Raw genomic sequence first — 18,039 nt, forward strand, 5'->3', positions numbered from 1 at the left:
GTGAGGTCCGGGAATCACTTTGGTCTGGTGGAATCACTTTGGTCTGGTGAGGCTGAGAAATCGCTTTGGTCTGGTGAGGCTGAGGAATCGCTTTGGTCTGGTGAGGTCCGGGAATCACTTTGGTCTGGTGTGGCTGAGGAATCCCTTTGGTCTGGTGCGGTCCGGGAATCACTTTGGTCTGGTGCGGTCCGGGAATCACTTTGGTCTGGTGAGGTCCGGGAATCACTTTGGTCTGGTGTGGCTGAGGAATCACTTTGGTCTGGTGAGGCTCAGGAATCACTTTGGTCCGGGAATCACTTTGGTCTGGTGAGGCTCAGGAATCACTTTGGTCTGGTGAGGTCGGGGAATCGCTTTGGTCTGGTGAGGCTCAGGAATCGCTTTGGTCTGGTGAGGCTCAGGAATCGTTTTGGTCTGGTGAGGTCCTGGAATCACTTTGGTCTGGTGCGGTCCAGGAATCACTTTGGTCTGGTGAGGCTGAGGAATCACTTTGGTGTGGTGAGGTCCTGGAATCACTTTGGTCTGGTGCGGTCCGGGAATCACTTTGGTCTGGTGAGGTCCGGGAATCACTTTGGTCTGGTGAGGTCCTGGAATCACTTTGGTCTGATGAGGCTGAGGAATCACTTTGGTCTGGTGAGGTCCGGGAATCACTTTGGTCTGGTGAGGTCCGGGAATCACTTTGGTCTGGTGAGGTCTGGGAATCACTTTGGTCTGGTGAGGTCCGGGAATCACTTTGGTCTGGTGCGGTCCGGGAATCACTTTGGTCTGGTGCGGTCCGGGAATCACTTTGGTCTGGTGCGGTCCGGGAATCACTTTGGTCTGGTGCGGTCCGGGAATCACTTTGGTCTGGTGAGGCTGAGGAATCACTTTGGTCTGGTGAGGCTGAGGAATCACTTTGGTCTGGTGAGGCTGAGGAATCACTTTGGTCTGGTGAGGCTGAGGAATCACTTTGGTCTGGTGAGGCTGAGGAATCACTTTGGTCTGGTGAGGCTGAGGAATCACTTTGGTCTGGTGAGGCTGAGGAATCACTTTGGTCTGGTGAAGCTCGGGAATCACTTTGGTCTGGTGAGGTCCTGGAATCACTTTGGTCTGGTGAGGCTCGGGAATCACTTTGGTCTGGTGAGGCTCGGGAATCACTTTGGTCTGGTGAGGCTCGGGAATCACTTTGGTCTGGTGAGGCTCGGGAATCACTTTGGTCTGGTGAGGCTCGGGAATCACTTTGGTCTGGTGAGGCTCGGGAATCACTTTGGTCTGGTGAGGCTCGGGAATCACTTTGGTCTGGTGAGGCTCGGGAATCACTTTGGTCTGGTGAGGCTCGGGAATCACTTTGGTCTGGTGAGGCTCGGGAATCACTTTGGTCTGGTGAGGCTCGGGAATCACTTTGGTCTGGTGAGGCTCGGGAATCACTTTGGTCTGGTGAGGCTCAGGAATCACTTTGGTCTGGTGAGGCTGAGGAATCACTTTGGTCTGGTGAGGCTGAGGAATCACTTTGGTCTGGTGAGGCTGGGGAATCACTTTGGTCTGGTGAGGCTGAGGAATCACTTTGGTCTGGTGAGGCTGAGGAATCACTTTGGTCTGGTGAGGCTCGGGAATCACTTTGGTCTGGTGAGGTCCTGGAATCACTTTGGTCTGGTGAGGTCCTGGAATCACTTTGGTCTGGTGAGGTCCTGGAATCACTTTGGTCTGGTGAGGCTGAGGAATCACTTTGGTCTGGTGAGGCTGAGGAATCACTTTGGTCCGGGAATCACTTTGGTCTGGTGAGGCTGAGGAATCACTTTGGTCTGGTGAGGCTCGGGAATCACTTTGGTCTGGTGAGGCTGAGGAATCACTTTGGTCTGGTGAGGCTGAGGAATCACTTTGGTCTGGTGAGGCTCGGGAATCACTTTGGTCTGGTGAGGTCCTGGAATCACTTTGGTCTGGTGAGGCTCGGGAATCACTTTGGTCTGGTGAGGCTCGGGAATCACTTTGGTCTGGTGAGGCTCGGGAATCACTTTGGTCTGGTGAGGCTCGGGAATCACTTTGGTCTGGTGAGGCTCGGGAATCACTTTGGTCTGGTGAGGCTCGGGAATCACTTTGGTCTGGTGAGGCTCGGGAATCACTTTGGTCTGGTGAGGCTCGGGAATCACTTTGGTCTGGTGAGGCTGAGGAATCACTTTGGTCTGGTGAGGCTGAGGAATCACTTTGGTCTGGTGAGGCTGAGGAATCACTTTGGTCTGGTGAGGCTGAGGAATCACTTTGGTCTGGTGAGGCTGAGGAATCACTTTGGTCCGGGAATCACTTTGGTCTCCACTTCAGTCCACAGACTACCGTAGTCTTCCACATTCATGGCAATTTTCAGAAGGGAATTAATCACCAGTGCAGATTTTTGTGCAATTTCATAACTGTGCGGTTTTCCCAGTCGCTGCTCCAAATCTATAATGTTGCACGTCCTTTCAGAAATTTGTGCTATTCAGTGGCTTCCTGTAATTTCTGCAAATAGCAGTGAAAATCTCGCACACGTTCCTACGCCAGCCGGTCGCTGCAGTACGCACCAGCCCATTTGCTGACGATGCCCCCATGGAAGTGCACATCATTGGATTAGGAAAAACATTAAAATAGTACAAAATTACATGAAAATTTTATGGGAAGTCAGTGCGCAATATAAGAACACACAGCGCCTGCAACTTTGCAGGTAAATGTGTATTTTTAGGTAGATTTTTTAGACTGGAGATCTCTGTATCATCTCCTCCCCAGTTCACACTAAACCTCCTGTATTGTACGTATCTGCCCTATGTATTTGTGGGTTCACGTCCCATATCAGTGCGCACCCCACATCCAGAGGTGACCGGAGCACAAGGATGTGAGGCTGAGCCCTCAGAGCTGCGCTCCTGCCGCTTCCATTCATTAGTGTGGGCTGACAGCAGATTGAGCTGGTGCGCTGCTCCCTGTCATGTCTACCCTTCACGCGCCGTGATATTTAAAGCTGACTCTCCGCTTATAGACTTGTTGTACCGTGACAAGTTAAAATAAATAAATGCGGAGTCCTCCTGTCAGCGCGGCCTCGCTGCTGTCACCGGCGCGGTAATAAGCGGCATCTTATTATGCATGTGTTGTGGTAATTATTTATTTGATATGAGCCTGTCACCGGAGACGGTAAACATGTGTATTGTGCGCTGAGACGAGACCCATCGGCAGATTGGGAATAGAAATGGAGAAAACAATAATTCAATAGAATGAAGGAGATTTCTTACGACGACGCAGTTTGTCACGACACGTCAGGCGCCGCCCTGCAACTTGATCATTAGCAGCTTTCCTATAATGTGACTTTTCTCTGGAGAATTCCTGTAAGGAGGAGCGGCGACGTCCTCAGCCGTCAGGTTTGCGCTGGAACAGCCGCCATGCCCTAATGAGGGTCCGCCGATCTCCTGGTATATCAGGTGTATTCTAATCATACCGCACGGATCTTACACCCCGTCCCCTCTAATCACCTCTGCTTGGGGGCTGCTCTCCTCTGTGTTTATGCTGTGATCCACATATTGGTCTGATTTATAGTAAATTTTGATAATATGGTAGCGATGTGCTGTAATTTACTATAACGGTTGTGTGGTGGTGAAACCTATAAAACTTAACTAATTTGTGTGTTTGACCTAAATTTCATAGTCCCTTCCACAGCTGTATTCACCATACCTGTGCTCCAGTCACTTCTAGAGCTGTATTCACCATACCTGTGCTCCAGTCACTTCTAGAGCTGTATTCACCATCCCTGTGCTCCAGTCACTTCTAGAGCTGTATTCACCATTCCTGTACTCCAGTCACTTCTAGAGCTGTATTCACCATTCCTGTACTCCAGTCACTTCTAGAGCTGTATTCACCATACCTGTGCTCCAGTCACTTCTAGAGCTGTATTCACCATTCCTGTACTCCAGTCACTTCTAGAGCTGTATTCACCATCCCTGTGCTCCAGTCACTTCTAGAGCTGTATTTACCATTCCTGTGCTCCAGTCACTTCTAGAGCTGTATTCACCATTCCTGTACTCCAGTCACTTCTAGAGCTGTTTTCACCATTCCTGTACTCCAGTCACTTCTAGAGCTGTATTTACCATTCCTGTGCTCCAGTCACTTCTAGAGCTGTATTCACCATTCCTGTACTCCAGTTCCTTCTAGAGCTGTTTTCACCATTCCTGTACTCCAGTCACTTCTAGAGCTGTTTTCACCATTCCTGTACTCCAGTCACTTCTAGAGCTGTTTTCACCATTCCTGTGCTCCAGTCACTTCTAGAGCTGTATTCACCATTCCTGTGCTCCAGTCACTTCTAGAGCTGTATTCACCATTCCTGTGCTCCAGTCACTTCTAGAGCTGTATTCCCCATTCCTGTACTCCAGTCACTTCTAGAGCTGTATTCCCTATGCCTGTACTCCAGTCACTTCTAGAGCTGTATTCCCCATTCCTGTACTCCAGTCCCTTCTAGAGCTGTATTCCCCATTCCTGTATTCCAGTCACTTCTAGAGCTGTATGTACCATTCCTGTACTCCGGTCACTTCCACAGCTGTATTCACCATTCCTGTGCTCCGGTCACTTCCACAGCTGTATTCACCATTCCTGTACTCCAGTCACTTCTAGAGCTGTATTCACCATTCCTGTACTCCAGTCACTTCTAGAGCTGTATTCACCATTCCTGTACTCCAGTTCCTTCTAGAGCTGTATTCACCATTCCTGTACTCCAGTCACTTCTAGAGCTGTATTCACCATTCCTGTACTCCAGTCACTTCTAGAGCTGTATTTACCATTCCTGTACTCCAGTCACTACCAGAGCTGCTTTTTTTATTCTTATTCTCCAGTCACTTCCAGAGCTGCATTTACTATTCTTAGTCTCCCATCGCTTCCAGAGCTGCAGATCTACCTAGACCAGTGGTCGTCAAACTGTGGCGCTACATATGTGGCAAAACTACGACTCCCAGCATGCCCGGACAGTAGTTTGCTTTCAGTGCATGCTGGGAGTTGTAGTTTTGCAACATCTGGAGGTCCACAGGTAGGAGACATCTGGTGTAAATTCTTCTATTGAAGTAAAAACTTGACAAAAAAAAAAAGTCTGAAATCCGATTATAATGTTCTCCAGAGAGTTTTGCTCCCTGATACATTGTTACAAATAGAGGATAATAAGCTGCAGAACTACAACTCCCAGCATTCCCTGAGGGCATTCAGCTGAAGCATGCTCTGTGTCAGTGCTCCTCGGCTGTTCTGGAATGACAACTCCCATCATGCCCTGGCAGCCTCCGGAGGATGATGATGGAGATCGACAGGTTGGGGCGCGCTGCTCTGGACAGATACATTGTAACAAACTATAAAAAAGCAGGAGAGATTGGCGCTACTTATGTTCCTCTAGACTGGATACAACTGTAGCAGATCCTCAGCTGTGGTCATACGGGGGGGGGCCCTGTCATGATATTCGTGGCCCCTCCGCCTCCTCTGGGGTTTCCTTGGTAATGGTGTTTACCTGGCGGTGGGATCGGTTGGGGGGAGGGATATAGTAAATAGATATTTAGCTCCTTGTAGGATCAGCGTCTCCCCCGGGGAGGGTCAATGATGTCGGATCTCATCCTCTCCCGCGTCCCCAACTAACCCCCCCGTGACCCCCAGAATAGCGCAGGAGCTGCGGCAGCAGATGGACATTAACCCTCCGTGATTAGTTGCTAGACGGCGGCATGAATTTTTGATACACTCGGACCACCTGAGAGATGGAATTCAATTACACCTCCCCCTCGCCTTCGCCCCCTCCGCGCTTTATTTCCAGCAGAACCTGTTGAAATTCCGAAGCCTTTATTTGTGGCGCTGACCTCCGGGATAATTAGGGTTAAATTGATAAGCTATCGCCACGGTGACACATTGTATCATCCAGCAGATACAATACAGGGGGGAAGCTGCAATCTGTGCTGCGCTGTCAGTGTCCGCCCCAGATAAAGGTGTCAGCGCCCAGATAACAGCACCCGCGCCGCTTGCCTATTGTTGTTCAATTAGTGCTCCCCCCCTCCCCCGAGTGTGCCCAGCGCCGTATTTCACCTCGTGCCATCCAGTGATAATGATGCCCTGTAAAGTGTGAGGGGAGCGCACAATGGCCTCTCATCCATCACCGCACCCTGCGCACTTAGGGAAAGTGATAAGGAGATGGGAGCATCCATCATGGAGGCAGCGGCGCCCCTTCATCTGTGGAGAATAAATCTACAATACAAAATTGCGCAGCTTGTAGGCGCCGTCCTCTCCGGCACTCAGCGCTCTACAGAGACAAAATGTAACTGGTAGAGAAAGTTATTAAAGTCTTCGAGGATTCGGCACTTTCCCCCACCGCGGGCGCTGATCTTTATGTATAAGGTTAATATGAGAACCGGAGAACAGAGGAAAGGGCGCGGCGAGGTCTGCGGGAACCGAACGGTGTAACAGGAGTGACCATGAGGTGTGGGCGCATATATCTACACTGCTCAAAACAATAACACGTCCTAGATCAGAATGAACGAATCGTATGAAATCCTTTCCTCTTTACATAGATGAATGTGACAACAAAATCACCAAAAATGATCAATGGAAATCATTAACCCCTGGAGGTCTGGATATGGAGTCACCCTCAAAATCACAGTGGAAAACCCCACTACAGGCCGATCCAACTTTATGTAATGTCCTTAATACAAGTCCCAATGAGGCTCAGTAGTGTGTGTGGCCTCCACGTGCCCGTATGACCTCCCTACAACGCCTGGGCATGCTCCTGATGAGGTGGAGGATGGTCTCCTGAGGGATGTCCTCCCAGACCTGGACTAAAGCATCCGCCAACTCCTGGACAGTCTGTGGTGGATGGAGGGAGACGTCCCAGATGTGCTCAATCGGATTCAGGGGAACGGGCGGCCAGTCCATAGCATCAATGCCTTCCTCTTGTAGGAACTGCTGACACACTCCAGCCACATGAGGTCTAGTATTGTCTTGTATTAGGAGGAACCCAACCGCACCAGCATATGGTCTCACAAGGGGTCTGAGGGTCTCATCTCGGTACCTAATGGCAGTCAGGCTACCTCTGGCAAGCACATGGAGGGCTGTGCGGCCCCCCAAAGAAATGCCACCCCACACCATTACTGACCCACCACCAAACCAGTCATGCTGGAGGATGTTGCAAGCAGCAGAACGTTCTCCACGGCGTCTCCAGACTCTGTCACATGTGCTCAGTGTGAACCTGCTTTCATCTGTGAAGAGCACAGGGCGCCAGTGGTGAATTTGCCAATCTTGTTGTTCTCTGGCAAGTGCCAAACGTCCTGCACGGTGTTGGACTGTAAGCACAACCCCCACCTGTGGACGTCGGGCCCTCATGCAATCCCCACCTGTGGATGTCGGGCCCTCATACACCCCCCACCTGTGGACGTCGGGCCCTCATACACCCCCCACCTGTGGACGTCGGGCCCTCATACACCCCCCACCTGTGGACGTCGGGCCCTCATACAACCCTCACCTGTGGACGTCGGGCCCTCATACAACCCCCACCTGTGGACGTCGGGCCCTCATACAATCCCCACCTGTGGATGTCGGGCCCTCATACAATCCCCACCTGTGGACGTCGAGCCCTCATACACCCCCCACCTGTGGACGTCGGGCCCTCATACAACCCCCACCTGTGGACGTCGAGCCCTCATACAACCCTCACCTGTGGACGTCGGGCCCTCATACAATCCCCACCTGTGGACGTCGGGCCCTCATACAATCCCCACCTGTGGACGTCGGGCCCTCATACAACCCTCACCTGTGGACGTCGGGCCCTCATACAACCCCCACCTGTGGACGTCGAGCCCTCATACAACCCTCACCTGTGGACGTCGGGCCCTCATACAACCCCCACCTGTGGACGTCGGGCCCTCATACAACCCCCACCTGTGGATGTCGGGCCCTCATACAATCCCCACCTGTGGACGTCGGGCCCTCATACAATCCCCACCTGTGGACGTCGGGCCCTCATACAATCCCCACCTGTGGACGTCGAGCCCTCATACAACCCTCACCTGTGGACGTCGGGCCCTCATACAACCCCCACCTGTGGACGTCGGGCCCTCATACAATCCCCACCTGTGGACGTCGGGCCCTCATACCCCCTCATGGAGTCTGTTTCTGACCGTTTGAGTGGACACATGCACATTTGTGGCCTGCTGGAGGTCATTTTGCAGGGCTCTGACAGTGCTCCTCCTGCTCCTCCTTGCACAAAGCCGGAGGTAGCGGTCCTGCTGCTGAGTTGTTGTCCTCCTACGGCCTCCTCCATGTCTCCTGATGTACTGGCCTGTCTCCTGGTAGCGCCTCCATGCTCTGGACACTACGCTGACAGACACAGCAAACCTTCTTGCCACAGCTCGCATTGATGTGCCATCCTGGATGAGCTGCACTACCTGAGCCACTTGTGTGGGTTGTAGACTCCGTCTCATGCTACCACTAGAGTGAAAGCACCGCCAGCATTCAAAAGTGACCAAAACATCAGCCAGGAAGCATAGGAACTGAGAAGTGGTCTGTGGTCACCACCTGCATAACCACTCCTTTATTGGGGGGTGTCTTGCTAATTGCCTATAATTTCCACGTGTTGTCTGTTCCATGTGAAATTGATTGTCAGTCAGTGTTCTTCCTGAGTGGACAGTGGGATCTCACACAAGTGTCAGTGACTTGGAGTTACATTGTGTTGTTTCTGTCTCATATCTATCTATCTCATATCTATCTCATATCTATCTCATATCTATCTCATATCTATCTCATATCTATCTCATATCTATCTCATATCTATCTCATATCTATCTCATATCTATCTCATATCTATCTCATATCTATCTCATATCTATCTCATATCTATCTCATATCTATCTCATATCTATCTCATATCTATCTCATATCTATCTCATATCTATCTCATATCTATCTCATATCTATCTCATATCTATCTCATATCTATCTCATATCTATCTCATATCTATCTCATATCTATCTCATATCTATCTCATATCTATCTCATATCTATCTCATATCTATCTCATATCTATCTCATATCTATCTCATATCTATCTCATATCTATCTCATATCTATCTCATATCTATCTCATATCTATCTCATATCTATCTCATATCTATCTCATATCTATCTCATATCTATCTCATATCTATCTCATATCTATCTCATATCTATCTCATATCTATCTCATATCTATCTCATATCTATCTCATATCTATCTCATATCTATCTCATATCTATCTCATATCTATCTCATATCTATCTCATATCTATCTCATATCTATCTCATATCTATCTCATATCTATCTCATATCTATCTCATATCTATCTCATATCTATCTCATATCTATCTCATATCTATCTCATATCTATCTCATATCTATCTCATATCTATCTCATATCTATCTCATATCTATCTCATATCTATCTCATATCTATCTCATATCTATCTCATATCTATCTCATATCTATCTCATATCTATCTCATATCTATCTCATATCTATCTCATATCTATCTCATATCTATCTCATATCTATCTCATATCTATCTCATATCTATCTCATATCTATCTCATATCTATCTCATATCTATCTCATATCTATCTCATATCTATCTCATATCTATCTCATATCTATCTCATATCTATCTCATATCTATCTCATATCTATCTCATATCTATCTCATATCTATCTCATATCTATCTCATATCTATCTCATATCTATCTCATATCTATCTCATATCTATCTCATATCTATCTCATATCTATCTCATATCTATCTCATATCTATCTCATATCTATCTCATATCTATCTCATATCTATCTCATATCTATCTCATATCTATCTCATATCTATCTCATATCTATCTCATATCTATCTCATATCTATCTCATATCTATCTCATATCTATCTCATATCTATCTCATATCTATCTCATATCTATCTCATATCTATCTCATATCTATCTCATATCTATCTCATATCTATCTCATATCTATCTCATATCTATCTCATATCTATCTCATATCTATCTCATATCTATCTCATATCTATCTCATATCTATCTCATATCTATCTCATATCTATCTCATATCTATCTCATATCTATCTCATATCTATCTCATATCTATCTCATATCTATCTCATATCTATCTCATATCTATCTCATATCTATCTCATATCTATCTCATATCTATCTCATATCTATCTCATATCTATCTCATATCTATCTCATATCTATCTCATATCTATCTCATATCTATCTCTGGTCTGATAACAGTGTGAACCTATATTTACATCCTCCCATGGAGCGGTTGTTTACCAGTCACGTTGTAGTACTTTGTATACTTTGTATATTTTGTATACTTTGTATATTTTGTATACTGTGTATATTTTGTATACTTTGTATATTTTGTATACATTGTATATTTTGTATACTTTGTATATTTTGTATACTTTGTATATTTTGTATACTTTGTATATTTTGTATACTGTGTATACTTTGTATATTTTGTATACTTTGTATATTGTGTATACTTTGTATATTTTGTATACTTTGTATATTTTGTATACTTTGTATATTTTGTATACTTTGTATATTTTGTATATTTTGTATACATTGTATATTTTGTATACTTTGTATATTTTGTATACTTTGTATATTTTGTATATTTTGTATACTTTGTATATTTTGTATACTTTGTATATTTTGTATACTTTGTATATTTTGTATACTGTGTATACTTTGTATATTTAGTATACTTTGTATATTTTGTATACTTTGTATATTTTGTATACTGTGTATACTTTGTATACTGTGTATATTTTGTATACTTTGTATATTTTGTATACTTTGTATATTTTGTATACTTTGTATATTTTGTATACTGTGTATACTTTGTATATTTTGTGTACTGTGTATACTGTGTATATTTTGTATACTTTGTATACTTTGTATATTTTGTATACTTTGTATATTTTGTATACTTTGTATATTTTGTATACTTTGTGTATTTTGTATACTGTGTATTTTGTATACTTTGTGTATTTTGTATATTTTGTGTATTTTGTATACTTTGTATATTTTGTATACATTGTATATTTTGTATATTTTGTATACATTGTATATTTTGTATACATTGTATATTTTGTATACTTTGTGTATTTTGTGTATTTTGTATATTTTGTATACATTGTATATTTTGTATACATTGTATATTTTGTATACTTTGTATATTTTGTATACTTTGTGTATTTTGTATACTTTGTGTATTTTGTATACTTTGTATATTTTGTATATTTTGTATACTTTGTATACTTTGTATACTTTGTATATTTTGTATACTGTGTATACTTTGTATATTTTGTGTACTGTGTATACTGTGTATATTTTGTGTACTTTGTATACTTTGTATACTTTGTATATTTTGTATACTTTGTATATTTTGTATACTTTGTGTATTTTGTATACTGTGTATTTTGTATACTTTGTGTATTTTGTATATTTTGTATATTTTGTATATTTTGTATATTTTGTATATTTTGTATACTTTGTATACTTTGTATATTTTGTATATTTTGTATACTTTGTATATTTTGTATATTTTGTATACTGTGTGTATTTTGTATACTTTGTATACATTGTATATTTTGTATAGTTTGTATACTGTGTATATTTTGTATAGTTTGTATACTTTGTATATTTTGTATACTTTGTATATTTTGTATACTTTGTATACTGTGTATACTTTGTATATTTTGTATACTTTGTATATTTTGTATACATTGTATATTTTGTATACTTTGTATATTTTGTATATTTTGTATACTTTGTATATTTTGTATACTTTGTATATTTTGTATACATTGTATATTTTGTATACTTTGTATATTTTGTATACTTTGTATACTTTGTATATTTTGTATACTTTGTATATTTTTTATACTTTGTATATTTTGTATACATTGTATATTTTGTATACTGTGTATATTTTGTATACTGTGTATATTTTGTATACTGTGTATATTTTGTATACTGTGTATACTTTGTATATTTTGTATACTTTTTGTATACTTTGTATACTGTGTATATTTTGTATACTTTGTATACTTTGTATACTTTGTATACTTTGTATATTTTGTATATTTTGTATACTGTGTATATTTTGTATACTGTGTATACTTTGTATATTTTGTATACTTTGTATACTTTGTATATTTTGTATACTTTGTATATTTTGTATACTGTGTATACTGTGTATATTTTGTGTACTTTGTATACTTTGTATACTTTGTATATTTTGTATACTTTGTATACTTCATGTATCATGTTTCCTGCGTACAGTTATATATTTCTGTATAAAAGGTTTAGTAAGAATAATGGAGTCGGCCATTGTATGCGGCTCAGTATAAGCTGCTGATGTCACATGGTCTGTGATCCAGTATGGCCGCCATCCCTTGTCCCTCCAGCTGTTGTATATCTCCAGCCTTAGTCTGTCTGAGCATGCTGGGAGTTGTAGTTCTGCAGGGCTTTAGAGACACAGGTTGGTAATGACTGTGATGATGATCGGCGCCGCTGATCCAGTCCACACTAAACGCTTCTCTCTCTCTCGCAGGCTGCCGGGACAGTGTGAATACTTAGGACTGCAGGTCGCAGATTACTTCAAGCAGTGGATCAATCTGAAGAAGGTGCCGGCTCCTTTATGTTTACTGTTCTGTCTTCTCTTCAAATGTATCTGTCCTGGGGGGGGGGGGGGGAAAGGTGCTTGCGGGGGGGGGGGGGGTAGGTTATTGTGCAGATAACAGGATTGTGATGGCAGCAACTACAAAAGATCCTCGTCCTGTGCACTAAATCACTATCTCTGATACCTGACATGTATGCACTAGTATATATCACTATCTCTGATACCTGACATGAATGTACCCACCAAATCACTATCTCTGATACCTGACATGAATGTACCCACCAAATCACTACCTCTGATACCTGACATGAATGCACTAGTATATATCACTATCTCTGATACCTGACATAAATGCATTCACTGAATCACTATCTCTGATACCTGACATGAATGTACCCACCAAATCGCTATCTCTGATACCTGACATGAATGCACTAGTATATATAACTATCTCTGATACCTGACATGAATGTACCCACCAAATCACTATCTCTGATACCTGACATGAATGCACTAGTATATATCACTATCTCTGATACCTGACATGAATGCACTCACTAAATCACTATCTCTGATACGTGACATGAATGCACTCACTGAATCACTATGTCCGATACCTGACATGAATGTACTCACTAAATCACTCTCTGATACCTGACATGAATGTACTCACTAAATCACTACCTCTGATACCTGACATGAATGCACTAGTATATATCACTATCTCTGATACCTGACATGAATGCACTCACTGAATCACTATCTCTGATACCTGACATGAATGTACCCACCAAATCGCTATCTCTGATACCTGACATGAATGCACTAGTATATATAACTATCTCTGATACATGACATGAATGTACCCACTAAATCACTATCTCTGATACCTGACATGAATGCACTAGTATATATCACTATCTCTGATACATGACATGAATGCACTAGTATAGACAGAGTAACACTAAATGTTACCTTGTAAACACAGAAGAGCAGCAGTACATATACTGCAACAATGGTAACAATGTGTAACAAGTGTGGCATGGCTGATAACAGAGAACAATAGATTGTATTCACCTGTCCTACAGTCACCTCTCCTCTCCTGACATGGCTGATAACAGAGAACAATAGATATATTCACCTGTCCTACAGTCACCTCTCCCCTCCTGACATGGCTGATAACAGAGAACAATAGATATATTCACCTGTCCTACAGTCACCTCTCCTCTCCTGACATGGCTGATAACAGAGAACAATAGATATATTCACCTGTCCTACAGTCACCTCTCCTCTCCTGACATGGCTGATAACAGAGAACAATAGATATATTCACCTGTCCTACAGTCACCTCTCCTCTCCTGACATGGCTGATAACAAAGAACAATAGATATATTCTCCTGTCCTACAGTCGCCTCTCCTCTCCTGACATGGCTGATAACAGAGAACAATAGATTATATTCACCTGTCCTACAGTCGCCTCTCCTCTCCTGACATGGCTGATAACAGAGAACAATAGATATATTCACCTGTCCTACAGTCACCTCTCCTCTCCTGACATGGCTGATAATAGAGAACAATAGATATATTCACCTGTCCTACAGTCACCTCTCCCCTCCTGACATGGCTGATAACAGAGAACAATAGATATATTCACCTGTCCTACAGTCACCTCTCCCCTCCTGACATGGCTGATAACAGAGAACAATAGATATATTCACCTGTCCTACAGTCACCTCTCCTCTCCTGACATGGCTGATAATAGAGAACAATAGACATATTCACCTGTCCTACAGTCACCTCTCCTCTCCTGACATGGCTGATAACAGAGAACAATAGATATATTCACCTGTCCTACAGTCACCTCTCCCCTCCTGACATGGCTGACAACAGAGAACAATAGATTGTATTTACCTGTCCTACAGTCACCTCTCCTCTCCTGACATGGCTGATAACAGAGAACAATAGATTGTATTCACCTGTCCTACAGTCACCTCTCCCCTCCTGACATGGCTGATAACAGAGAACAATAGATATATTCACCTGTCCTACAGTCACCTCTCCCCTCCTGACATGGCTGATAACAGAGAGTAGTAGCCTGTCTTCCCCTGTCTTCCCCTTTCCTCTCCAGCTGGCTGTGTTGCGGTCACGTGGTGGTCTGGTGAATGGCGCGCTCTGCCTGTCACAGTTGATCTGACGGGCAGTCGAGGCTCCTCTGTAGATGTGATGTGACGGACGCCGGGGCCTCGTGCAGTTCACTGACCATTACTCATCGCCATTTGAAGTTCACTAAACTTTTGCAGATGGCATCTTGTAGCTGGCAGAGCGAGTAACCCGGGCCGCGACTTGTGTAATGAGGAGCCGGCGCCCCCCGCGGTCCAGGCCCCCGCCTGCAGGAACGATTTGTGCCCACTCCATGCCGGCACCAGCTTCCGCCATGATGGTAATCGGGGGTGACAGGCGCTGACACATGACAGGCTGACGGTTAATATGTTTCATTGGCGCCATGTGTGCGGGCGGCCGCCGAGCGGGAAGGGATTTCCTTCACTGGAGAATATACGAATAAAGAGTAAAAGGGACCCCGGGCAAAACAGGTCGGAAATCAGGGCCCCCGTACCTGAGGTGGTACGACCCAGGGCTTGTTACCACCCACCCCTTATCTGCTCCCTTCAGCCACAGACCTGCACTGATAGCACCAACATATTCTGCAGCGCTGTACAGAGGGCGCAATATCCAACTGGTATCTGTGATGGGATTATAAGGCAAAATGAATAATAGAAATGATAATAATGATAATAATGATAGTAATGATAGTAATAATAGTAATGATAGTAATAATAATGATAATAATAATAGTAATAATAATGATAATACTGATAGTAATGATAATAATAATAGTAATGATAGTAATAATAATGATAGTAATGATAATAATAATAGTAATGATAGTAATAGTAATGATAATAATAATAGTAATGATAGTAATAATAATGATAATAATAATAGTAATAATAATGATAATACTGATAGTAATGATGATAATAATAATAGTAATGATAGTAATAATGATAGTAATGATAATAATAATAGTAATGATAGTAATAATAATGATAATGATAGTAATGATGATAATGATAATGATAATAATAATAGTAATAATAATGATAATAATGATAATAATAATAGTAATAATAGTAATAATAATGATAGTAATGATGATAATGATAATAATAATAGTAATAATAATGATAATACTGATAGTAATGATAGTAATAATAATAATGATAATAATGATAATAATAGTAATAATTATTATCATTATTATTACTATTATTATCATTATTATTACTATCATTACTATCATTACTATTATTATCATTATTATCATTATTATTACTATTATTATTATCATTATTATCATTATTATCATTATTATAATTATTATTACTATCATTATCATTATTATTACTATTATTATTATCATCATTACTATCATTATGATAATAATGATAATAATAATAGTGATAATAATGATAATAATGATAGTAATAATAATGATAGTAATGATAGTAATGATAATGATAATAATAGTAATAATAATGATAATACTGATAGTAATGATAATAATAATAGTAATGATAGTAATAATAATGATAATAATAATAGTAATAATAATGATAATACTGATAGTAATGATAATAATAATAGTAATGATAGTAATAATAATGATAGTAATGATAATAATAATAGTAATGATAGTAATAATAATGATAATAATAATAGTAATAATAATGATAATACTGATAGTAATGATGATAATAATAATAGTAATGATATAATAATAGTAATAATAGTAATAATAATGATAGTAATGATGATAATGATAATAATAATAGTAATAATAATGATAATACTGATAGTAATGATAGTAATAATAATAATGATAATAATGATAATAATAGTAATAATTATTATCATTATTATTACTATTATTATCATTATTATTATTACTATCATTACTATCATTACTATTATTATTACTATTATTATTATCATTATTATCATTATTATTACTATTATTATTATCATTATTATCATTATTATAATTATTATTACTATCATTATTATTACTATTATTATTATCATCATTACTATCATTATGATAATAATGATAATAATAATAGTGATAATAATGATAATAATGATAGTAATAATAATGATAGTAATGATAGTAATGATAATGATAATAATAGTAATAATAATGATAATACTGATAGTAATGATAGTAATAATAATGATAATAATAATAGTAATAATAGTGATAGTAATGATAGTAATGATAGTAATGATAATAATGATAGTAATGATAGTAATAATAATGATAATAATAGTAATAATAATGATAGTAATGATAATAATAATAGTAATAATAGTAATGATATATGATAATGATAATAATGATAGTAATGATATAATGATAGTAATGATAGTAATAATAATGGTAGTAATGATAGTGATAATAATAATGATAGTAATGATGATAATAATAATAATAATGGTAGTAATAATAATGATAGTAATGATAGTGGTAATGACAGTAATAATGAAAGTAATAATGATAGTAATAATGATAGTAATGATAATAATGATAGTAATAATAATAATGATAGTAATGATAATAATAATGGTAGTAATAGTAATAATAGTAATGATAGTAATAATAATAATGATAGTAATAATAATGATAGTAATGACAGTAATAATGATAGTAATAAATTCATTAATATAGCACCAACATATACTGCAGCGCCGTATGCAGCATGTTATCACTCACATTGGTTCCTGTCCCCATTCCTGTTACCACTGATCCACCATATAATACTAACCACTGATCCCCTGTATAATACTAACCACTGATCCCCTGTATAATACTAACCACTGATCCACCATATAATACTAACCACTGATCCCCTGTTTAATACTAATCACTGACCCCTGTATAATACTAACCACTGATCCCCTGTATAATACTAATCACTGATCCCCTGTATAATACTAACCACTGACCCCTGTATAATACTAATCACTGATCCCCTGTATAATACTAACCACTGATCCCCTGTATAATACTAATCACTGATCCCCTGTATAATACTAATCACTGATCCCCTGTATAATACTAACCACTGATCCCCTGTATAATACTAACCACTGACCCCTGTATAATACTAATCACTGACCCCTGTATAATACTAATCACTGATCCACCATATAATACTAACCACTGATCCCCTGTTTAATACTAATCACTGATCCCCTGTATAATACTAACCACTGATCCCCTGTATAATACTAACCACTGATCC

At 40.4% G+C, this 18,039-nt stretch overlaps 1 protein-coding gene across 2 annotated transcripts in view; it reads left to right on the forward strand.

Annotated features, from left to right (window-relative positions):
• Positions 1-18,039, forward strand: part of ERI3 (ERI1 exoribonuclease family member 3) — a 248,152-nt gene that overhangs the window by 63,175 nt on the left and 166,938 nt on the right. For both annotated transcript variants that reach the window (XM_056533152.1, XM_056533151.1), the window contains one exon: positions 12,608-12,680. In XM_056533152.1, coding sequence (XP_056389127.1) covers positions 12,608-12,680 — 73 coding nt within the window. The remainder of the gene's footprint in view (positions 1-12,607; positions 12,681-18,039) is intronic.

Source organism: Hyla sarda, chromosome 7 (assembly GCF_029499605.1).
Source record: "Hyla sarda isolate aHylSar1 chromosome 7, aHylSar1.hap1, whole genome shotgun sequence".
In the NCBI taxonomy this organism is placed as follows: domain Eukaryota; kingdom Metazoa; phylum Chordata; class Amphibia; order Anura; family Hylidae; genus Hyla; species Hyla sarda.